Source organism: Pezoporus wallicus, unplaced genomic scaffold (genome assembly GCF_028554395.1).
Source record: "Pezoporus wallicus isolate ANWC-B61680 ecotype Strahan unplaced genomic scaffold, APGP_CSIRO_Pwel_v1 contig_5441, whole genome shotgun sequence".
Taxonomy (NCBI): domain Eukaryota; kingdom Metazoa; phylum Chordata; class Aves; order Psittaciformes; family Psittacidae; genus Pezoporus; species Pezoporus wallicus.
In genome coordinates, this window is record NW_026640767.1 from 483,605 (window position 1) to 508,579 (window position 24,975).

Consider the following 24,975-nt stretch of genomic DNA (forward strand, 5'->3'; position numbering starts at 1 on the left):
AAAACTGCCATATACTCCATGATTCTCCTGATTCAACTATTCAGCCTCCTTAAGAAACAGAGCAGAAACAAAAACTTGACCATGTTTAACATGAGGTTGCTTTCTGATCTGCGGAAAAACTAGTAAGTAGCAAACGATAAAATACATACTGTGTTGAGGAAACACATTTTAAATACAAACATTCCTGACCACGTTCTTCAAAGGATTCATGAATGGCCAATTTAAACAGCTATTTTCATGAATGTTACATCAGAATCGGAGCACTTACTATACATTAAATTTGTAAAAGACAGAACCAAAATCTAAACCAAACTATTGCCTGCACTGGAAGGCAATGATTTCTTACCAACCTCAGGCAACAGAATAAATATATTTAGTGATATTCAATGAAATTAAATCAATCAAACAAAGAAAAACCTATGAAACTTCAGTAGCTAGCATCTCAAATTTTGCTTTACTGTAACAAAGCCACTAATCTGTATCCAAAATAAGATTTTTTAGAAATATATTTAAACAAAAACGTTTCAGAGTTTTTCCAAAGGCCAGCATCACACCAGGATTTTTAGCGAAAAAGAGAAAGATTTTTCTTTCCTTATTAATAAATAATTGCTACTTGTAAGAAAATCCGGACATCAAAATCTGACCAGTACTAGGTATTAAAAAGCAAATTTAACTCTCCTTCCACGTAACTTTAAGATGTGAAAGGTCCTGGGGCTGAATTCACCACAGACCTATGATACTGCTCGCTGCAAACACCACTATCATACCAGTAAGGCAAAAGAGATTCTGGAGAGGAGGGTCTCATTGTTCTTGCCAAAGGGATTTCATGCTTGGGTTCCTGCCCCATTTTACTCCCTTACTTGATATTTTTTTCCCCTCCCTTGGCAAAAGAGCTCCTTGATCAAAGGAGGAGCAAACAAGAAATACATTCTGATTTCTCTAAAATGTAAGAAAACAAAACCAGAACAAAAAAACATCTGAGCAGAGTTAAAATGCACTTAAATAATGAGAAACACTTTTCCTTTTGAAATAATGCCTTCGTTTTCAGTTCTCCTCTCCTTGTAAAAGCCCCACAAAATATTTTGTAGCTAGAGGAAGCCATGTTGGCAATTCTTCCTGTCACTTGATCAAATAAACTTCTGAATTTGCCCGGCTGCATTACACATGATATATTTATATTTTCTCTACATTCCCTTTCCACCACAATTGCGAAGATCTCAGGTTTCAGATATCAAACCGAAATACGGTAAGTTCAGGTTTGAAAGTCCCCATTTTAAATCCAGCTGTGCCAAGCACAGGGAGCACTGATGAAAAGTTTATGTAGATAGAGGTTCAAAAAAGACTGTGAGCCATTTCCTCGTCATTTAAATGTCCCCGAAAGCATTTTTTTTTGTTTGTTTTGCAAGATCTGTTTGCAAATGTTTGAAAGCTGAAAATAGATCAAGTGAGCAATCGGTGTTTGAATAAAGATATGCCTGGACGAAATGGAGCAAAATTTAAACACTTGCTTTTGGGTCAACATGCAGAGACTCGGTCTAAGCCACAGCCACAGTGTTTTATGTACCGGAATACTGATCTAGGAATCGTTTGTATTATTTTAATACAATAAGGCTGTGATAACGCCGCATCACTAAATGAAGAATTCCTGCAAATTTCCGGTAAGCAAAACAGCACAGACAGCTAACCTCGGTGTGATTCTTTTTTATTGGAAAACACTAGATCAGCGCTGCCGGCAAGGTTTTACCCCGAGCCCTAACCCTCCCGGTGCAGCCGTGCCATTGATTCGTTTCGTTTCCCACCGGCACAGCCACCCGCCGCGCTCCCGTTCGACAATTCACCGGCGTTTGTGCGGAATTTTGCCATCAAAACTTCCAAGCGCGGCGGGCGGGGAGCGGCTCCCTTGCTGCAGCCGGCTCTCTGCGCGGCCCCTGGCAGCCTCACCGCTAACACCGAGCAGGGAAGAACCCGCTCCCGGCGACAGGAGCACAACCAACCGCCGACACCGAGCCGCCGCAGCAGCCGCCTCCCGCACAGCCCGGGGTGCGCGCCCGGGCCAGCCGGTAGCACCGCTCCAGCACTCGGGGCCGCCCCGATCACGGACACCCGCCGCAGCTGCCGCCCCGCTGCTCCCCGGTCCGGGCATCCTGCGGCGCCGGCCGCGCTTCCCCGTAAGGCGGCCTCTCCCCGCCGCTTCTTTGTTCGCCGCTGCGCCGGGCACGGCTGCGGCGAGGCGGCCGAGCTCCGCCGCTGAGCCGGGCGGCAGCAGAACCGGCACCTCTACGGCGTGGCACCCACTTACCCCTGACAAAGCCCCGGCCCGCCGCCGGGAGGGCGGGAGGGAGCGGCCCGGCTCTCCCGTCCCGTCCCGTCCCTGCCCTGACCGGTGGCGCCGCGCCCCCCACCCGCCACCGCCCCTCGCCTCACCGCGCACCGCCCCCGCCGCGCGGCCACGGCCGCCGCTTTCGCGCCACGCGCCGCAGGGGCCGGCGCGGAAGCCAATGAGCGGCCGCGCCGCGGCGACGGGCGGCGCTGGTAGGCGCAAGGCGCAGCCAATGGGAGCCGGCGCCGCGCCACGGCCCGCGCCGCTTACTACGAGTTACTATGGCCGCCCGCGGCTGGGCGCGCGGGGTGGCTCCGCGCCCCCGGGGCTGGCGGCCCCTCACGGCTGAGGCGCGGGGATGGGATGGGACGGGACGGGACGGGAGGGATGGGGGGGCTCGGCGGCCGCGTGTCCAGCACCTTTGTCCCGTCCGGTCCCGTCGGCGAGGGGGGAGATTCCTCCCCGCCTTCAGCGGCGGCTCCGCACCCGCGGCGGCGTGAGGAGGAGGCAGGGCCGGCGGGGCGGAGGCTGTGGGCCCGGCAGCCGTTAGGCCCCTCGGTGGCTGCCCGGCCCCGCTGCCCACCGCGCCTCAGCCGCAGATTCGGGCTGGAGTCTGCCCTGGTACCACAAAAAAACACCCCTAAAAAGGCGTTTAATGGTAAATATTGAGGCTGCCGCCGGCGGGACAACGTGGTGCCGCCCCGGCGGGAGAGGAGGGCTGAGGTATGGGCTAGGGAGCAGGGAGGGAGCGCCCTGCCCACCGGTGCCCGTGGGACGGGGTCGGCGGAGGCTGCCGGTGTCTCGCCCCGGAGGTGGGACGAAGCACATGGTTGTGCTTTAATTCCAAATGGCAGACTGTCGTAAAAGCCCTCGCTAATTAAAGGTTGGCTTTGCTCCCTAGTGTAGAATATTTATGTAAGTATTTTAACTTCTCCTCTGGCTGTGTGGGCAACAAACGTAAACATCGGAAATACAACGGAAATATTTTTTTTTTTTTTTAAATAATGCCTTTTCAGACAGAGAGATGGCTCGAAAAAAGACCTTCACTGTGAGAATGCTCTGCTGCGTGCTCACGCATTTGATCTGTGACTGCCAAAATAAATTGTATCTCAAATCATAGAGCTATATTCCCCATAACGTTAGTATCTGGGAGTGCCCAGCTGACCTGGACCGTGCCCGTCTGCACTGGGAAGTGGGGGTTTGGCAGGCAGGAGGAGCAAGTTTTTGTTGTTGATTTGCCTTTTTTGGCATTCCAGGTTTGGGTTTACTCTTGAAACCACTAACCAACCAACCCACGCTCCTTGACAAACAAAGCTATACATTATTGAGCCTTACTTGATAAACAAAGCTATACATTATTAGCCTTACGAAAAATATTTCAGCTTAGTAGCAAGATGCTTTCAGAGTATCAGAAATAACAATAATAAAAAGAGATTGCTAATAAGGAAGGGTTATATTTCCAATCATCTGATTACAAAGCAGTTTATGATGTTATTGGACAACTGATGCACATTGTTATCATGAACTCGCAATCTTAATTTCTTAAAAAAAATTAAAGATTAAAAAATCTCCCAGCAAAAGATTCTCAAACTAGAATATTAAATTAAATATATTCACCCTGCTTAAAAATTTTCACAGGAAATACCAGATAACGTTATAGCCCAACCATGTAGAAGAGAGTATGAATCTATAATGCAGACTGCCTTATAGTTTTGGTACAAATCGTATTTCTAAAGAATGCAATTAATCTACAAGAATGGTTACTAATTCCTTTCACAAGTTTAACTCAGAATCCAGTCATTTGGAGGGGGGGCGGTTTTAGCTTGGATGGCCAATAATTTATTTTAGCCAGACTACACAAGATGGGGTTATGAAATACAAATTCATTTAGGAAAAGTGCCACATCCAGCATCAAAAAGTCAGAAGCAGGTTAACGTTGTAGGTGGAAAAAAATGACAAATTTCTTTCTATCCTCAAGATAATTATTTGCTAATTTTCTACAAAATGGAAGTTGTGATTAAATTCTGCTGAGCGGAACACAAACCACTTGGTTTCCTCAATCACAAGCTAACAATTAAAAGTTCATTAAAATGACACTGAGGTTAAACATTGGGTTGAAATCACAAATATGAGAGGGGTTTGGGTGTTTTTTTCTCCCCGGTAAGCCAAGCGCTCGGCTGCACACCACAAAAGGGCCGTATTCCCAACTTACTCCAACATTCCCCCAGCCCCTGCTCATTCCACAATGGTCCGGGGCTCCAGCCCTCATGGTGAGACATGTCTCCTTGCATCATACCACCACAGGCGAAATCCTCGGCCACTTCCCCCCGCTCCCGGCCCCTGTACCCCCTCCCCAGCCCAGCTGCTGCGGCTGGCGGGTGGAAGAGGCAGACCCTTGCCCATTCCCCGGCTTCTGAGGAGATTTAAATTCCCCCTCTTTAATTCTGTATTTGTCCCAAGTTAGGCACAAAACTATGAAGTGTTCCTCTTTACGACGGATTTCCAGGACATGTGGAAATCCATTCACTGCTCGCTAATAAAAGCATTTAACCATTTTCCATGGATATACCTATTAAAACGTACCGCAAGGAGCCTACCACGGAATAAATGAAACCTTCGGCTAAAGTGCGTTGAATTATTAAACAAAACCTGCTAGATCGCTATATTAAACACAGTGCTGGCTTTCATTTCCGTATCCTTTCTTCATCTTCAGGCAACGTTTTGTTTGCACTGGAAAGGCTCCACACCCCCAAACCCCTCCCCCACAAGCCCACCATTGTATCTGTACCAATGTGGAGAATTATGAATGGTTCCTTAGACTGGGCCGGGGGGTGGGGGAGCTAGGGAGGAGGGGGGTCGCCAAATCCCTTTGTGTGCCGTTACCAGCCGGGGGCAACGGAGCCTTCGCGTTTTCCCCCTTCGTCGTCCACCATTTCCCAGATGGAGCGTGGTCCCCCCGCCCCTCCCCGGGCCGGGCCGCGTCTCCCTCGCCCCAGGACTTTCCCCCCTCCTTCATCATCCCCCTAACTCTCCACCACCCCTTTGTCTTTTTTATTTTTACCCCCCCTCCCCTTTCTCCTCCTTTCCGTAGGGCTCAGCTCAAGGGGCGATGCGGGCACGTTACCATGTGGGGCTCCTCCGGGGCTGACAGAAACCCCCCGCCCCGCGCAGTCCCCCAGCACGCAGCCGCGGCGGCCGTGCGCGGGAGCGGAGCCCCGCTCTCCCTCCCCCCACACCACACCCCCTCGTCGCCTTCCTTCCCCCTCCTCTCCTTCCTCCCCCTCCCCCCCGCCGACCCCCGGTGCCGGGGAGCGGGATCGCCCAGGCACGACCCCGATGAACAATCCCCACCGCCTGGCACGGCGGGGAGGAGCGGAGCGGAGCGGGGCGGGAGAGGGGGCCGGAGGGGGGGCGGGCATTGCGGTGCCTTTTCCCCTCCCTCCGCGGGCTCACACCCGCTCGCTCGGGGGGAGGTACTCCCGCCCAGCCGTTTTTGGGCGGCGGGGGCGCGCGGAGCGGACTCCCCCTGCGGAAGGGCAGAGGCGGTGCAGACCGGAGCCCACCCAACTCCGGTTTCCCCTTCCCCCGCCCTCCGGCCCTCTCTAAACTTGTCCTGTCCTGTCCAGCCTCCCCCCACCTCTCCTCCCCGTCCTTCACCCCGGCCCTCCTCCTCCTCCTCCGTGAGTGTGTGCGCGCCCCATCCACTCGCTAATTGAAGAGCTGGGATTCCTCACGTGAGAAGTTGATTTGTAGTTTGAACACGTGGCTCATTCAAAAAGACGGAATATTCAAGTAATTTTTTTCTCTCTCTCCCTCCTTCCCTCCCCCCCTCCCCTTCTCTCTCCCCCCTTTTTTCACCCAGGGAAGGCGGCGCCTGCATGCACGTAGTGTGACATTTCCATAGTCCGCCTGCTGCTGCCAAAGGGGCTCGGGGGCAAGACAAAAAAAGTAGTTTTTTTTCTCCTTTCCTTTCCCCTCCCCTCCTCCTCTCCTCAGCCCGCCATCCGCGGCCGCGGCGCTGGGTGTTTCCCCCGCGCCCCCCATGCGCCCGGGTAGCACGGCAGGCACTTAGGGCTCCCGTTTGGAAAAGCTTTTTTTTTTTGCCCCTTTTTTTTCTTTTTTTTTTTTTTTTTTTTTTTTACCCCTTGAGAGAGAGAGGGAGGGACACAAGCTGCAGATCTGATTTTTTTTTTTTTCCCTCCCCTCCCCTGTCCTCTCTCTCTCTCTCTCTCTCTCCTTCCTCCATCGCATTTTGTTTTATTTTTCCCTTCCTCCCCACCTCCTCTCGCAAGACGAGGGTTGCAGCCCGCGGTGCGCGCCTCCCCGAGCCGCCAGGAAGATGAACAAGCTCTACATCGGCAACCTCGGCGAGAACGTCAGCCCCCTCGACCTGGAAAGTCTCTTTAAGGACTCCAAGATCCCCTTCTCGGGCCAGTTCCTGGTGAAGACGGGGTACGCTTTCGTGGACTGCCCCGATGAGAGCTGGGCCATGAAGGCCATCGAGGCACTTTCAGGTGAGCAGCCCCTTCAACTCCCCCCTTCTCTTTTCCGCAGCCCCGACGGCTCCAGCCTCCCGCGCACCTCCGCGGCCGCGGAGACTGGGCCGCGCCGCCGGTCTAGGGGTGGAGGGTATGGGGGGAAAGGCTGGGGAGGAGGGTTCCCCTCCACCCTGCTTCCCAGCCCCCAGGTGAGGTGCGAACTGTTGTTTCCTTACCGCGGCCAGGGCCGCCCGGCCTCGCCGAGGAGGCTTTGCGCGGCGGCGGCGGCCCCCCGGGAGGGGCCAGCCCGGCGTGGCGGGGGAGCGGGGCCGGGGAGGGGCGGGAGCCCGGACCCGCGACTCGGCGGTTCCCATGTTTTTCCAAAGCCCGCTGCCAGCCCTGCCCGGCCGGGGGCCCTCGCTGCGCTGAGGTGGGGGGATACGAGGGAGTGTAGTGACGGGAAGCAGGCTGCGCTCCGCGGGGCAGCGCTGCACACTCCGCCTTGGGCGCAGGCGGACCCCCCCCCCCCCCCCCGCAGCCCCTCGCAGGGGCCACCTCCCCCCGCTGGGAGCTGGGGTTCTCCGCTGCTTGGTGCAGGCCGCAAGGGCCGGGGGCGAGCCGCCGAATTGCCCCGAACTTGGAACTGGGGAGAGCCCTGCCTGTCCCCCCCCGCGCTGCACTGCTATTTATTTCGGTTTCTCTTCGCTGCTCTCACGCACCCATCACCGCCTCCAGCAGCGCGCCGGCTCCTGGCCCCGACATCCTGTTTTTGTGTGCTTAAAAAAAGAATTTAAATATATAGAAATGTATTTCTTTCTCCGCGTGAAGCGGCTTTGCGGAGCTCTGCCGCGAAAGCTTCCCTGGAAAAGATGGGTTCGGGCTGCGCTCGGTGCCTCCGTTCGGCTCCCTTCCCGCTCCCTTCCGCGCCGAAATCTCCCGAAGTTGGAGGCCCGGCGGCCGCACCAGGGGCGGCGGAGCACCCGGTCGCCCTCCCCGGGACGGGGCGGCTCGGTAGAGCCGAGCTCGGCTCCCGCACACGGCGTTTCGCGCGTGTCTCCGAGATCGGGGCTGGGGCGGAGGAAGGGGGCCCGCTCAGGGGAGCTTCGGCTCGGTACCGGGCTCTGCCGCCTTCCCGGGGCTGTGCCGGGTCCCCGCTCCGCCCGTGCCTCGGTCGCCGATGAATGGGCTAACGTGTTGCGCTCCCGCTTCCTGCCTTGCACCCCTGCAAACCCGTGCCGGCAGATGGGGACTCGTGGGACGCACAGCCGCGCTTAGCTATTTTCGCCTTTCCGTTTATCTCTCCAGGTAAAGTGGAGCTGCATGGGAAACTCATAGAAGTTGAACATTCAGTCCCTAAAAGACAAAGGTAATTTATTTCATTTTATACCCCTTCTCTTGCTTCCCCCTTGCCCTCCGTTACCCAGTGAGAAGCAATTTGAAAAATGCTTAGGTTTGTGTTTCTTTTCCCTGTAGATAAATGGAGCGCTTTCTTAAACCCACAGGCATGCACTCTGTGCTGTCCTAGAGGTTTTCTAGAATCACCCCATGTATTTCTAATGTAGTCTCTTTGCTGGGCAGCAGTGCTAGTATTTAATTTATTAGAGGGTGGGGTGGGGGGGTGGGGGAAGAAGGGGTATTTTTGTGGGAGAAGCGAGTTATTATGGGCTGAAGGCAGATGAATGTGAAGATTTTAAAATTTAAAGTTCTGCGTGGAGGGTTCAGATCTGGGTATTATGAGGCAATGAAACGTGGTGTTGTGAACTGTGTAACGGGCAAGCACATCAGCTTTGCTCCAGCAAGAAAACGCATCTTGTAAATATACTGGTATACATATTTTTTTGGTCCTGCCATGCTGGAGTCTGCAGCGTTTTATAGGCACATAGTAGAAGTCTCATCTGTATTTGAGAGGATTTTTTCACCAGTATTTTGAGCTGGTCTATAGAAGCAGCAGGAGAATGACTTTTTCCCAATAAGGGCAGGATTTATGCACCCTTAATTTCTAAATGTATGTTTAATTTTTGCAAGGCAGTAATTTAGTTGGGCCTCACGTAAAGGAGCAATACTTGCAGTAAAGCAGGGTAGTATTTTTATACTGCCTATAGCAATTCAGCCTGCTGCTTTCACAAATATTTAGATTATAGAAAACCTGGCATGCACTAAAGGGTAAAACAAAATAGATCAAACTTTCCACGTGCTTGTTCCTGTACTCCATTATTCAATCTGGGAAGTATGTCTGTCTGTGTAACTTTGTTAGAAGGGGCTTCTACTATTTCAGGGCTATTTTTAAAAGTATGGTTTTTTTTTTTAAATACTTGATTTGAAGAGATGAATTGGTGGTCTTTATGGGCACTGTATCTTGATATTTTGAGATTTAGAACTTTAATCACTATTTAGTGTTAAAAGAAAGCTCCTCTTGAGAAAGTGTGGAGGATTTTTGCTCCAGTTAAGTGTGGAGGGAAACTCCTTCCTGGATCAATTTATACCATGTTAATCTATGTGATGCTATTTGTTTGATACTTTGCATTGGAAATTAATGTGCTGTGTGTGCGCTTATATAGTATGCAAGATATATTGCTCTGATTTACAGTACCCTATATTTCCGACCCTTTGTATATAAAAATACTGTTGTAGGTGGAATATATTTTTAGATTTAAGAATAAAACTCCATGGGGCATATAAGAATTGACAATTTCTTATTAGTCTCTCTAATAAGTATGATAATAAATTTATTTATCTTCAGCTTACAGAAGTAGTATTCTATTTATGATGTTGAAAACTAATTAATTTTATTCAGATAAAGGTAAATTTAAAATCACTGATGACCCCCCCCCAACTTTTACATATATATATATATATGTCTTCATTTAATGTGTTTAGAAGTATTTTCCTGTCCTGTCAGCTGAAATGGTGTAAAAGTCCATTCTTCATACTGGGTAGCATATCTTCCTGTTTGTCTGTGGATAACAGTGATCAGAAACATGCATCTGTCTGTAACTTGTTGAAAAGAATTCTGCACTGAACTTAAGCACTTTCCTAGGCAGGAGTTGCCTACATAGAGACACATTTGAAAAATCATAAATGTAATTGTATTAGCATACCCCTATTCCTTCTCCCAGAGCCCTTATTTGTTAAAACACTGCTTCATTGTGCAGTATCATGTTGGAATGCATTAGATAGATTTCAGATTTATACTGCTGTTTAACAGAAAATTAAATTGCATTTCTCATAACTGCACTTCCTTCCTCTTTGTTTCCGCTCCCCCTCTCCCAAAATCAAATATAGAAAACCACTTAAAATTCATTCAGTAGCCTCCATATGTAAAAGTGACTCTCTCATTCCTTTCATAGATGTGTAATACTTTTCTGTTGTCATGTTTTTGGGTTTTATTTTATTTTGGGGGGTGGTGGTGTCAAAAAGTTGAAGTTTTTTTGTCCTGTCTCTGTAACACTGCTTGCTGGGTGTGTATTTAGAGTTGTTTGGTAACAGTTTGCAAATGTTGAGTATTTTGGTGAAAGTGGTTATTAAGGCGCTTCTAAAGTAACTTATTTGAAGTCTTTGTATCCCTTTGCACCAGGGGAAGGTGTAGATGCGGGTGGGGGGGGGTTTGCTCATGAGGCCCACCCAGAGTGCTTGCACACTGCAGGGCCAGGAAGCGCTTACCATGGAGCCCTGTGCTCTCAGTGTGTGAGACATAGTCAGAGGTGTGACGCCATTAGTAAAGCAAAAGTGGGTGTGTCAAGTCTGTCTTTCAGCATGTGCACACGATTAATAGTTTGGTCAACTTATTACTTCATAAGAGCAAAAGTCGTCGTGTAGCGCGCTGAAATTATTCAATACATTGTATTGACCTCTGTTGCTGTGAGGCTGCTTCATGGAGAGCCCCAGCTCCCCTCCTTGCAACCTCCTTAAATAGGTTTTTATATATATAAACCCATATATTTATATATAGATATATTGTTGTTTTTTTTTTTAGTGGAGTGTGTATGTTGTAGCTGGCAAAGGTAGTTTGTGAGTATCGTCCTCCAGAGGCTGCTGAGGTGCATGGGAGGAAAGGGTAAGGGTTTGGTAATCCATATCCTTGTCACAGAAAGGAAGGTCAAGAGGTGGTGTCAGCTAGGGTTGCCATAAAGTTGAGCTGAATGCAGAAGATGGTGGAGTGTGCCTAGCTTGTTACTCAGGCTGAAATACTTAGGCCCAGTAGTCACTGCATTCCAGCCCTTGCTGGATCTTCAGATTTGAAGTGGGCACACCCAGGTTTGCAAAATTACCTTCCTACCTGCTGTGGAAGGAAGGAGAGAGCTGTGTGTGTGGCTTTCTCCCTCCCCTCCCCCTTGGAAGCATTTAAAAACAGACAAGGGGATATGCTGCGCTTGAAAGAAGGGGCCTGGTCAAGGTTTCCTTGATGGAAGGGTGGAGAATTATTTTGGGGGAGGTGCAAAGTATTTAATAAGCTTGTAGTAGATGCCCGACTTGAAACCTCAAGGGAATGCCAAAGGAATGCAGCGTTTCTGCATACAGACCCCTCGGTGTGGAGGAAGGCTATGAGAATATTTCAAGGTTTAGGTCACTTTATGCAAAAGTTGGGGAAGGCATTGTGATAATTCTGCTGCTAGTCATGCTCTGTGAGAGAAGGCAGGGCACTGCTAGTGACAATCTGTGCTGCTTAGATTGGTTTTCTTCTCGCAGAGCAGCAATGCAGGAGGACAGCGGCAGCCCATAGCATGTGTGCACCCTTGCCCATGGAACTCGTGGTGCCAGGCTTTGGGTACTACCTTGCTGCAATCCAAGAGCAGCTGGTATCTCACAAGGCGATGTAGCTGCAATCTGATTATTCAAATGGCCCTGATGTCACTTGCGTGTGATGAGGGGGGAGGGCAGGCGCTAACTCTAACTCTGGGCACCTGGGGGTGTGCCTGGTGTAGCCTCCTGGCCCTATCTCTCTTTCTCCCATGGGCTTTCCACCTGGACCTGGTCCACCATGTCTGCTCCATGGTCTTCAGGTGCCCAAAATACTCATGACACCTCAACTGTAGTAACGATGAGGTAGTTTTCCAATTAGAAGGTTAATTTTTTGTTTCCCCCCCTACCTTGAGGGCTCTTTATCGAGAAAATAAATACGCTATGTTTCTTCTGGGGGATTTGTTCGGGAGAAGAGCAGAAGAGGGTAGCAAAGGTGTACCTTGTCAGTAATGCTGTCTCTTTATCAGCTGTGCTATGGGGAGTGCAATGACCTAATAACAGCTGAGCTTCACCTTTAATGCTGAATTATCTCAAGCCTGATTTTAGTAAAAAAAACCCAAACCCCTCACACAACCACCTCTGTTCCATGGCTGTTGGATAGGCATCAGATTGTGTTGCTAATTTTCAGCATAATGAGGGTTCATATCTTGTGCGCACAAGGCGATGGGAAATGTCTTTGTGAGGCTGAAGCATGTATTGTGGCTACAATGGCCACAGTTATTAAAAAAAGTAATTTAGTAGCATTGATTTTTAGTTTTACTTCTGTAAATATCAAGCAGGGAGAAACATGCTGAATGTAAGAAAATAGGAGAGAAAATGTGTCATTTATAGGCCATATTCGTGCTCTTTGCTGCAGAAAGAGGTGGAGGACTGTGCCTGGGCCCAAACTAGAATGTTTTTGAGAGTGAAGAGCCAGACTTTCTGCATAGTGATTTTGAGTTCTTATTTTCTGTTTCCACATTTATTTTTGCAGATGTGAACAGAAAATTAGTGTGTATGTATATATATATATATATATATATTATTTTTTGTTTAAACCTTTGAAAGCTTACAATAAGAGTGGAAACAAACCTGGATAGTTGCAATTCTTACACAAACAAGTCAGTATGGCGAAAACAGATAATTCTTTGCTGTGTTAAGTATTATGTTGTTGGATGTTTAATTTTTAAGACTCCTCACACTGATCATTAATAATAGTAATTAAAAAAATCCCTTCTTGTTGCAGTATTTAAAGATAAGCTGGAGTGTATGAGAGAGCTCTCTAAATGCATGTCCTGAAAGGTTGGTCCTCCTCTCCCTTTGCTACTGCCCCATTAGGTACCATTATAGAAGGCACTCTGAGAACACACTTGCAGTAGATCTTTAATTGTGCATGGATACGGAAAATTTTGAAGAGGTGGAATATAAAAATACATTTTTGGAAGTGTCATTTGAGGGTAGCAAAAAATAATCAGGAAACATTTACATTTTCTAATTTTTCCCTTGCTTTCACCCCTCCTCATGGGGTAATAACATGTTCAACATTTTGAGACCTTGAAGGTGGTATTTTTGTGAAATGGGGCTGTGTTGATTTCAGTTGCTGTTTTAAGTGCAGAACATAGGACTTTGCAGTGCTGGAGTACTTTTAAGGCTTCTGGTTAGCAACTGCATGGACTTAACATGCTTTGTTTTGACCCCAAAATATCTTAAATGGCCTGGGATTTACCTATGTAGCAGAAAATGTGAGGCTTCCCATAACGGCTATGAGATGCACCCAGGCAGAATTAAAATACACCTGACACTTAACCACAGACACAGGGTTAGCCTTTCAGGGAACCTCACAAAAAAGACTCTTTGCTCCTTAAACCTGCTCCTCTTCTTAATGTCATTTTAGCTTTTAGGATTTTATCCTCTTGGGATTTTGGTAATAAATACATAGTAGCCATGGAGCACAGTTAAAGACACTTTTGTGGTGATTCTGTCCTTGCATGAGCTCAGGGAGACAGGCACAAGGCAACATTGCTGTGGGATTTTTTTTTTTCTTGTAATTTCAGAGTTACATTTATTATTGGAATTTATTTGGCATCAGTAAATAGATGGAGATGGATACAAAAATTAAATGCTGGAAGGTCCAAGTATAACTTACGTTTTATTGAGGGAGAGGGGAAGGTGCAAAAGTTTGAATAGGATTGATGCGCTTACCAATATTGAGGTGTTTTATGTAGTTACAGAGTGCTTCAGTATGCGTCAATATGATTATCTTTTTAATGTGTGTTCTCTCATTTTGTTTTCATATGCAAAATGTTTATCTGCACGTCAGTCCAATTTATCTCAAATGATGCAGAGTATAGAATTATATGTTGAGTTATATGCTAATTACTGTTGAAAGCTAAGAAAACCGTAAGTTTTCCTTACTTCTTCCCAAAATGTGACATTGTCACCAGAAATACTTGTGCATTATTTTATGGTTTGGTTTTAGTCTGAGGCTTCTATCCTTTTTTATTTTTACCCTGAGCATGTCAAGTGTATGCCTTTCCATTCTGCATCTTTGCAGTCTTACGAGTATTACATTTACAGTCCCAATAAAGAAAATGTTAAATGTGTCATCTAAAAATCATCCCATACGCCCAGGTCTAGGTTTTGCTGGGGAGATCAGTAAGCCCACTGCTTACTGGTGTTACTCAGCCTCTCTGGCCACATTTATCCTTGTGTGTATTTCAGTGGCAGTTGTTCCTTCTCATCACCTCAAATAAGTAATTTGGCTTTGAAAGTTTCTGTATAGGAGCACGAGGTCCTGTGTGTTTGGGTACTTTTTAGGTAATTAAGGAAAAATTCTCTCCTAGTCTTGCTTCTTTACAGATCTGCAATATTGGTTTGTGAGTGCATGTTGAAGGATGCATACATTTCACCAAGGAGAAAACCTTCATGTCTGTAGTTGGATACTTAGCAAATAGTGTATTACGAGAGTCAATATTATGGTAAATGTTAAAATACTCTAGGTGTAATGGCAATAAGAGTGGGGCTGAAAAGGTGGTGTTTTCCATTTTTTTCTTTTAACTTTTTTTCTGTAAGTGCATTGAAATTTTGAAATGGAAAAATATACTAAATTAATTATATTAAATTATATTAAATATTATTTTGCTGAAGTGTATTATCACAGCAGCTGGCACAAGAGAAACCTGTAGTATAAAAGCTATCTTCTGTGCAACGTAACCTTAGCAGTAATGTATCTCTCCTATTGCCTGCCTTTTCATGTTGCAATGGAATTAACATCAACTAAACTCATCCTTTTGCAAATCTGGATGAAAAACTGCCTCTAAAAGGTAAAATGAGGCATTTGGTGTTTCTAGTAAAGTTAAAATTTGGATAGGAGTGGACATAACAGTGTGCCAAAGAGGGATCTGACTCTTCTTGGGTATGGGACTAAGTATTGAAATAAAACTGTTTTGAAATGGAAGGTCTTCAGCTGGGAAGGGCCTTACTCCATTTTAATTTGTTGGGGTATCTTGATAATTTTGTGGCTGTACTCTGGTGAGAAATAATGGAGAGAGTGTTTTGAAGAGAATGTGTGTGTATGCGAGTCTCTGTGTGTATATATTTATACACACACATATTTTAAAATATTATATTACCATAAAAATAATTTGTAGTTTAAGAAAAGACCAGCTAAAAATATCTGGAGAATTTATAAAAATAGAAAGGTTGGTGTTTTTTTTTTGCTGGTACTAATACACTTGAACACAACCGGGGCTGAATGTTCACTTCTGAAAGATTAACTTTCATGCTCAGCTGAACTTTAGGAACGCCATTTTAAAATACTTAGTCTATGCCATGTGTCCAGTGCAATTTTCCCCTTTGAAAATAGCAGTGTTTATTGGTTTTTGGTAAATAATTTTAATTTTCTAATGCTAAATGTACAGGCCCTAGGGTTTTCCTAAAAAATGGATCTTGCTTGAACTTAATGGAGCCTTAAATATTGTAGCGCAGAAATCAAAATTCCTGATAGAGGGAACTCGAGTCTGTGAACAAAAATTTCTGTTGGGGAGGGAAGAAAAATAATCTTAAGTTTTTAGTTGGGTTCACAAACACTTATTTCCCTGAAATCTGATGTTAAATAGTGGTTAGGGATGAAGCAAAAACCTTATTGTGTTTGGATTTGGAATTACCTGTTAAATATCTAGTACACATAGGTCAAGATGGAATTCTAATTTTCTAGGAATAAGCAGGGCAGGAGGGCTAGCCATGAAAAGGAGGGGGTTAAAAGCAGACCCAGCCTCGAGTGAGCTGTACTATGCAGTCTCTTCACACAGCTTTCATCCTGGGGCCCGACCCTGTGAGCTCTCTGCCCCTTCTTCCCTGCCCTCAGAAGAAGTCCTTGGTGTGGTGAGGGGAGGCTCTTGGGAAACGGAGTTTGCAGAGCTGCTCTAGCTTAGACAGAGAAAATGCATATATTGATGAACAAAGGCAAAAGATAAAAGGGATTTTTCTTAAAAAAAACCAGTATTTTTAAAACAGTTAAAGAACAGATCAGTAGGAAATCTATTTTCAGTGATAGAGTGGATTATTTGCTTTATGCATGTAGGGGAGGTTCTCTATGTGATGATGGCTTCCTGGTTATCATGGAAGAAGAGTTCATTTTTTTTTTTCCTTCTCACGTCTTAAAGTAAGAATTACAAAACAACATCTCTTTAGTACTTGAAAAACATAATCAGGTGTAACCTGTAGGATGTTTGAGGAATTTACGTAGCAGTTTAATCCAGGATAATAGACTATGCCTATAATGTAAACCGTATCTTATTTTTCTCATAATATGAATTAGAATTCTGATAAACTCACTTTATAAACTTTTCCAGTGAAAATTTTGTGACAACCTTAAACAGCTAACGGTTGGGAAAAAAATATGAAATGTATTACTTTGTGTCTTGGAATATTCTGAAATAATATTTTAAGTGAGTTTGCTGATTGTATACCAGTGTGCACGGGTTCACCTCGCCAGCGAGGCACTGGTCTAGTACAGATGTGTACTGCTGTGCTCTAAAGATCACAGAGGTCTTTCCTACCAAGGGAACTGGATCCCTAAATGAACCACATCTTTCTTTGTGGAAAAGTCTGGTGTGCAGAGGGAACTTTTCACCAGGGTCGGGTGAGAGGGATTTGGTACTAAGTGTCTTTCAGTGGTATTGGTCATAGTGGGAGCTGGTGTTGATCAGCAGCAACAGTTTTTATACCAGGAGCTTTGTGTTAGTAGAAGTTTGGTTATTTAAGTAAGCTCTAGGTGGTGGTGGGTGGCAGTGTTACAGAGAGCTAAAAACTGCCTATGCCAACTGGGAGATACTCCTTTTGACTGTAACCGAAGTGCTGGAGTATCTCAATACTTGTTACCTGATTGTATGAACTCTGCATCTGCACAGAAATTTTTAGTGTAGGATCCTTTTAAGAAATGTGCAACTTCCAAGGATGCTGAGTGTTTAAAACTGTCTACAAGTTCAGGCTTTCTTTCAATCTCAAATATGTACTAAGACATGGTAAGCATATAGTTTAACATGTGGTCTTGTAGATTTAGTAACGCAATGAGAGAATTGGAGGATCCTGGGTATAGCACAGGTGTTTAAGCTGCTTCTAGTAACCTGTGCAAAATACAGGAGAAATGGACAGTTCCTAAAGTCAAAGCAGAGATTTTTTTTTTTTTTAAATGCTCTGTAGTCATCACTAGATTTCTCTTCCGTTTAATGCTGGTGCTCAGTAGCAGTGGTGTAAGATCTTACTCTGCTAATACAGCTTCATTTAAAGAAGCACCAGAATGCTCATTCTATTGAACTATTTTTCTTTAAAAAACACCCCAAAAGCCCCACACTAAGTTCTCATCATCAGAATGTCGGTCACCCCTTATTTCTGAACTGGCCTGAGTTCTAGTAGCAAATGTCCCATTCTATTTGTTACCTTGCTTTGGGTTGCTGCTTGTTTTGTTTGCTTTAACAATGTGTTTGGATAGAATGAGTTCTATTCCTCTCTAGAAGTTTTCATTTTCTGTTATGCAGTTGAGAGGAAATTCTTCATAATAATGTGATTTCTACTCCTCCTACCCTGGCTGCTTTCTTAAATAAGAAGTGATTGTTGACATGTAAATATACCTGAAATTCTGCATTTGACACAAAACTAAATTTTTGCTGAAGGTTGTGGAGTGCACACCTTTGTACAACTGGGCTTGGTGACAGTTGTTCAATTAAACTCAAATCATGAGCAAAAATCGTATTTTCATGTACGTAGCATATGCTTATCCCATATAAAGTTAAAGTTGCCCATCACTCCTTGGAAGTAATCTTGGGAAAAGATTTAGAAGATTTATCATTATAATTTATGGAGCCCAACAGCTTTTCGATGGAGCTAATGATTGCTTTAGCTTTGTGTTTGACTAGCAATTTTGTGATTTTATTGAAGCATATACTCCGTGATTGGCTTTTGCCTGCCTCTGTGGCAAATAATAAGCTTATGTACGTTGCTTTTCTTCCTGGCCCTTTCGCTCGCATCACCTGATCCACACAGTTCACTTATTGTGACTGTTGCTGGTTTTGCGTATGTTTAAGTTCACCATCTTAACATGAAAATGCTACTTCTGAATGCATGAACGACAGTACAGATACAGCATTGCACGTGTGGTTACGTCAGTCTCCCACTGTATAGCAGTGCTGTGTTGTGTACTGCAGCCCTTCAAAATGGCTTTTCAAATGCAAGTTCAAGCTATCTTAACTTTTTGGCTGTAGAATGCTGGTGGAAATCATACATGGGTCTGTATTACAGAAAACCACTCTTTGACATAGTTCTGCCTTGTGTCACTGGGTGTATCATTCTGGGTGCTACCCTTTAAGGGGTGGGGGAGGAAAGAGGGGGCGTGGGAATAAAGAAAGGGAAAAAAGGCAAGGCATGGAAAAGTCTGGCCAAAACTTAGTTGTGTTTCATCATGATGAAGTCCTGCAAGTTCCTGAGGGTGAAATGGTGTTTGAGAAGTGGCAGTCTTCTGGAGATGGCTGTGGTGCGTGTCTGACCTGATGGGACTTGGGGTCAACAAGGAGAGCTTTGGTTTTGAGGGGCTGAGCAGGTGCCTTGACCTGTTTGTTTTCCCTCTAACATCCAGCTTTGTGAACTTTCCTTGCACTCTGTGGATAACGTACATGTGGTTATGAACTATTAAAGCATGTCTTTGAGGTTTGGGGGAGGAGAGGGAGGGAGCTATTGCTTTGTCATGAGGCTTTTGGTAGCTCCAGTTCTGGTTGTTACTGGTAGTTGTCTCTTACTGTGTAGTACAATACTAGGCACAAAGCTGGTGCCAGCAAGGTTTGAAATGAGACGAATTTTGGGGGGAGCGATGGTGGGGGAGATGAATGAAGATGACATACAAACAGTAGTGTTGGCAGAAAACAATCAGTAACCCCTAAAGAAGGCTGATTTCTTTCTGCCATTGAATATTTATCATGTAACATCATAGTCTTCCTTATGCTGGTTTTTTTTTTTTTTGGTAATTTTGTATTTTTAGCTTTTTCCCACTCTTTATTCCTTTAAAATGTTGTTCTTAAATCCTCAATTGTTGGGTATATCTGTGTGCAGCTGAATTTCAGAGCTTTGAAAGGCATATTTAAACTATGCAAAGCTATGCTCTTGGATAAAACCAGCTTGATCTACTAGTGGGGGCAAGTACCACCTAATTTAGGTATCTCTGTTACTAAATCAGTATTGTGCAATTGTAAAAATGAGAAAGTAATTACTGCCTTGGTGTTATAATAAGCTTGCACATCTGTATACACACTAAATATGAAGTAATTAACTTCTAAATAATTTATTAAACTTGGTCAAAATTATCATCATAGTTCACATGAACTTTATTCCTAATTTTGATTTAAATATTTAGCAAATTCTATGCCTTTGGAAACAAGAAGTTACCAAACGAAAATAACCTTGACATTAATGATTAACTTGTAAGTTACACTTATGAATTAACTGGTTTTCTGTTAGTTTAAAACTGATCTTAATTTACAGTTTTGCTCAGTTTAATGCTAAGTGAACTAAAATAGTGTATATGCTACTCTGTGTAAAGAGTGTGGTTTCTCAGTGCAGAAATGTAAACTATTTTTTTTTTTGTTCTCTGATCTTAACAGTATTTAAATCTATAGTTACAGTGAAAAAGTCAATGTTTGCTGTGATCATCTTTAAAACATACACTATCTTCTATCTATGTCTTCTGTGGAAAAGGAAATGAAAAATGATGGAGTTATTTAAAAGGTGATAGTGGCTATCCTATAATTGCTTTATATGTTATTTCTTAAAGTCATGGCAGTTCTTTTACAGGATTATGAAAGTGGGGGGAAATTATTAAATATTAACTGTAAAGGTTTATTAAAGAAAATATTCTTATACTCTTTATACAAGGGATTTTCAACATAACTTGCCTTTGAAAGAAATTGTAAAATTGAAATGTTGCATAATTTAAAACTTGTGAACAACTGAATTTTAGTTGTTGACTTTTCCAGTTGAGCAGAATGAAACGATGCTCTAAGGCTTTCACTAAGATCTGCTCTGAAAGCTCAGGAACTGCTTTCATACACTGTGTTAAGTAAGCCAGGGTGCACCAATCAAAGCTGCTATGGTGAAGCACAGAAGTTTGTTTCAGTAATTGATAAAAATGAAGTTTAATGGAAGATAAAACTGACAATATTTCTATAAAGGAAATATAAAAAATTGCAGAAGACTCTTTATGCACAAGCTGTGATGCTTTAACTATGCTGATACAAAATGTTTACTATGCATGTGGATTTACTAGTGTAGATGTACTTACCCAGAGCAAAATTATTGCCCTATAAAGAAAAGGAGAAAATAAGCTTTGTAGACAACAGAAAGCTTTGCATGGTTATTATTTTATAAACTTCTTTAAAGATGTTAAACATTTTCCGGTAACTTGTCTTTAGATCAAAACTTAATGTAGAAAATATTGCGTATGTGTGCAAAGTGTGTAATTGTTTAGCTCTATATCCCAACTGAAAGATGATGCATTGTACACTTTGAGGGGATAAAATTATTTGAGGGGGGAGTAAGCAGTTTTTCTAAGTAACTTGTAACTTTTTGCTGTAAGTACAGCTATGAAATAATTTTATTTGGTGCTGTTCTGACCACACAATTTCTGTGTAGTTGTATAGGATTTCATTTCTTGGGGAGAACTCTTCAGAGAAAATTGCTTAAAAGAAATGGCAATGCCTGATTTGTTTCTCTTTCAAGTAATTTAAGTATAGAAAAAGAAATGGCCTTTTTAATTCTGTATTTGATAACATTCAGCATAAAAGTGAGAAAGCCAAACAGAAGAGTGGTCACTTTCTATGACTTTTGGGTTTTGACAGGGCAAGAGAAAGGAAGGAAAATTGTTGGGTGGTGATAGTGCAAAACCCACACGTTCTAGCACTCCTGTGGTAGAGGTGTTATGTCTCTCTCCTTTGTCACCTAATCAGTTTAAGACCATGTGGAATTACCTTTAGTGAGGGCCAGCACTTGAGTGCTATTTCTTCTTCTTGGTGTTCAATTAGTTCAACAAAGTGTACTAGTAAAATAATTACTAAAGCATCAAAGTGAGAATTGGTATCTGTGCAGTGTCTTAGCTATCACGTGCATCAATTTAGACTTGAAAAAATTCCTTATGTTTTTTCTTTAATCTTGTGTCAATAAGACTTATTGTACTAAATCCTTTGAGATGGATGAACTTATTTTAAAGCAAGAAAAGGAGGAAATATATGGTAAATTTGATGTTTCTTCTGTTGTAAAACTGGTGAAGTGTTCTACTCTGTTCCAGTTTGTGTGGTCTTAGAAGGTTTAAAAGAAGGTGTTTATCTTGCTGATATTTTTTAAACTCTTGGTTTGTTTTGAGCTTGAAGGGTGGGAAGTAGTAATGAGGAAATGGATTCTTTTTTAAAAATTATTATTTAAAAAGCCCTTAGCCATGTGAGCAGGTTACCTGCAGGTCTTCATTAGGCTTTGCTGAACATCAGGTGATGAGCACATTGTATCTTTTAAATGCCTAATTATCATGTCAGTATAAAGCTGTCCTCTTGCAAAGCTGAGTAATACATGTATTTGTGGAAAAAAAAGTAATACAAATAGAAGTTTTGGCCAGGATGAATGCAGAGTGAAAGACGTGCATGCATGTGCATGTACACGGACGCACACATACACTGCATTCTCTGAGAGTGGTTTTAAACACTGGAAAAGCATGAAATGTGTGGCTGTATTTTTGAAATTGTTGATTTTCTTTGTGCTCATTAAGTGTGCTTTTAGTTTATTTTGTTCTTTCAAGCACTAAGATTTTATTCATACATACCATTATATAGACAGTTGCTGAAGTGGTTTGCCCCTGTTAATATCCTTTTATATCATAGAAGAGATTTGAAAATGCTAGCAAGCCTGCCTGTTAGCTGAAGTTTACATATGTACTTAAAATCAGACTAAGCAGGATTTTCCACTAATTCTAGTTATAGCGCATAAGCTTTTTGAAGTTAATGCTTTCAGCATCATGAGCATTTCAGCGTGTTTCCACTTCCCAAACCCCTCAGGAATCCTCACTTACTGAGACTGTTTCAGGAGCTGGACACTAATTTCTGCCATTTTTTGGTAAAGCTGACTAGAAAAGGCACCGAAGAGGTTTTTCTTTTACAAGTTTGTGTGTGGGGTGAAACAGCAAGGCAGCAGAAAATTATGCACTGGGATGAGTCCCTGAACTACCCTAATGCCTAGCTCAGTTTAAGTTCTAAAGTAGCTTGTTCTCAACCTGGAAGGTTTAAATCGGGTATTTAATAGCAGAAAAGTAGCCAATAGAGGTTCCCTGCTCTCTAAGCCTATGTAACAGAGGTCTCCCAATTATGTGGTTTAAGTGTATAGGTGGAGGAATTCCTGTTATTTTACTTCAAGCCTTATTTTGCTTTCCCTCTACCCTTCAAACCAGAACTGAATTTGATTGGTTAATCTGGAGCATTCAGTGAAGTTAAACTGAGTATGTTCAACTTTAGTTTCACTTAAACCTGACCTGAAAGAGACCAAAATGGGCCAGGCTCCCTGTCGATACCTGTGGCATAAGGAATCTGGAAAGCATTTCTGATGTTCTCTGCAAACAAGGCTTATGGTTGAAAGAGTTGGTTTCAAGAGCATGGTGGCCACTGAGTTAGTCTATGAATGCTGTTAATTTTGTTTGGATATTTCAATCTGAGATTTAGATGCTTCAATTTGAGAAGGATAAATCACTGAACTATTGTTAAGGCAAGACCTGATCTGGTGCTGTACCTCCCCTACAAAAACTGTTGCCAGCACTTCTACATTGTACATGATAGCTGTGTCACGTATTTCCATCGAGTTTCTAAGTGATGTGCACACTCGTGTGGAGTAATGGTAGTAGGGAAGACACGTGAAATAAAAGCACTTGTGAGGGTTTAGCCAGCAGCTGCTTTGTGAAGAAAGTATTTTGTTGGAATCCTTTTTATTTTCCTGTGTTGAGCTCCTCAGCCCCTAACTTGGACATGTATTGTAGGGACATTGTGTGCAGGTTTTGGTCTAGAGCTACTTCTGATAGCTGATGTAAAGCTTCACAGTTAGCCCATAATGGAAATACTGATTGATTCAACTAACTGTCAGCCCTTGTGGTCACTAGGAAGGCGAGTGACAGGGAGAGAAGAAGCCTTTGGCTATTTTGGTGGCTGAAGGAAAGGAAGGGTGGGGAGGAGAAAGATGAAAGATAAGCATTGTGTCCCATCCTTAGGGGACTACTGTTTCATACTGGTTAGGATTTTAAGTAGACGTTTTTCCTGCATGTTTATAAGCACTTTAGCATTTAAAGATGTTATTTTCATTTTTTCATTTTCCTCCCGAGTGTTTTCCCTGTTTTATCCACATACCAGTTAATTGCCAGTTAGTGCTGGGTTAAGAGAATAAACAGCAAGTGACCACAGCTCTAAAATGCTTGGTCAATAAAATCAGCTCAGTAGTATAATTAAGGGGTACAGACCCCTACTCTGAGGAGAAGGGAAAAAACCTGACATTTAGAGAGGAAAAAAACCCAGCAAAACACCAATCCTGCAACAAATGGGGTAAAAAAGACCCCAACACAAACTCCTAAAACACCCTCCCCCCCCCCCAACAAACAACAAACCCCAGCAACCAACAAATACCCCTCCCCAGCCAAAGCCAGGAGGACCTGCTCTCTTCCTTCTTCCCCCCGTAAGTAACTTCAGTTTCTCCAATGAGTTTTGTATGGGGGGAGAGAAAAGGTTTGAGATGTCAGAAGCTGCATAGGTAGATGAAAGCCCATTTTCCTAAAGGATACTGGAACTTCCCATCAAATTTAAAGTAGTGTTTGATTCTTTAATTAAAAAAGATTAAAAATCTTAACAACCTTTTCTTACTAATAACACCTGGAAAATGAAAGGTGTTTTTTTTTTTTTAAATGAGAAATTCAACATTAATATGGTAATGGCAGAATCTTTAGAATTTTCTTTCTTTTTAACATGTATTTATGGACCACTCCAGGGAATTTGCAAATAATGAATATAAGCTTTTAGTCTAATTAGTGATGTGAAGAATTGTCAGACTGAAATCCTGAAGCAAGTGGTTATAGGTGAAAGCCAGTCAGGCTTAACATTGGTTGATTTACCTATCTTGTAATGATGTAACTTGGATCTTCTGGTTGTGCTTCTTGTCATATCTTGTCCACAGATACCCAGTTGCTTTTGGGGTATTTGAGTTTATCCTGCAAGGAGAGCGTAGCCCTGTGCCTCATGGTTTGGCTGGTGGCTTAGGGAGTAGTACAGCTGCGTGGTGTACTGGCCCCATGGACAGCTTTCTGATTGTTTGTCCTGGTGGAAAGTAGTAGTAAGCAAATCTGATGTTTCGCAGGCACTGGTAGGAAATTTGATCATCAGCACAGAGGGTTCTGTGAGGTAATCCAAGAGCTAGATTATCATCTTGAATGCTGAGATAATACAGCTCTCCAAAGCGGCTACTTTGGTGGGTTGCATGTGTGAGATGAAAGGGGAAAAGTGTAGTTAGGAGCCAACCATTATGTCTTGCATAAGCTTTTAGGAAAAAGATTTCTTTTGTTTAAATTTTGCGGAAAATCCTTACTCTGAGCGGTAGTACAGAGTGCTTTCAAATCCAGATCCGGGATCAAATAATGAAGCAACACAAAGAAGAGTACTGCTGCAGTTTGCCTGTGGCTTAGACAAGCTTTGCTTGAATTTCTGAATTGGGTCTGAAATTGGAGCAATAACATTTCCTCCTCAAGTATTTTGCTGTCCAGATCAGTGTGCAAAAATAAGAAGTAGTGGTGTTTGTTAGCAGGTCAGTATTTGAAGCCATTTTCCTTTCTTTCGTAAAGTAAGTTCATCAAGGCGAACTTTCAGGTTCACAATCTGATAAAATACAGTAGCTGTCATTAGT

General features: G+C 43.7%; 1 protein-coding gene across 1 annotated transcript in view; it reads left to right on the top strand.

The window, feature by feature from the left end:
* The first annotated feature begins 5,931 nt into the window (after positions 1-5,931).
* Positions 5,932-24,975, top strand: part of IGF2BP3 (insulin like growth factor 2 mRNA binding protein 3) — a 115,382-nt gene continuing 96,338 nt past the window's right edge. The window contains exons 1-3 of the mRNA XM_057420438.1: positions 5,932-6,112; positions 6,613-6,834; positions 8,104-8,164. Of these exons, the coding sequence (XP_057276421.1) occupies positions 6,660-6,834; positions 8,104-8,164 (236 nt within the window). The 5' untranslated portion in view covers positions 5,932-6,112; positions 6,613-6,659. The remainder of the gene's footprint in view (positions 6,113-6,612; positions 6,835-8,103; positions 8,165-24,975) is intronic.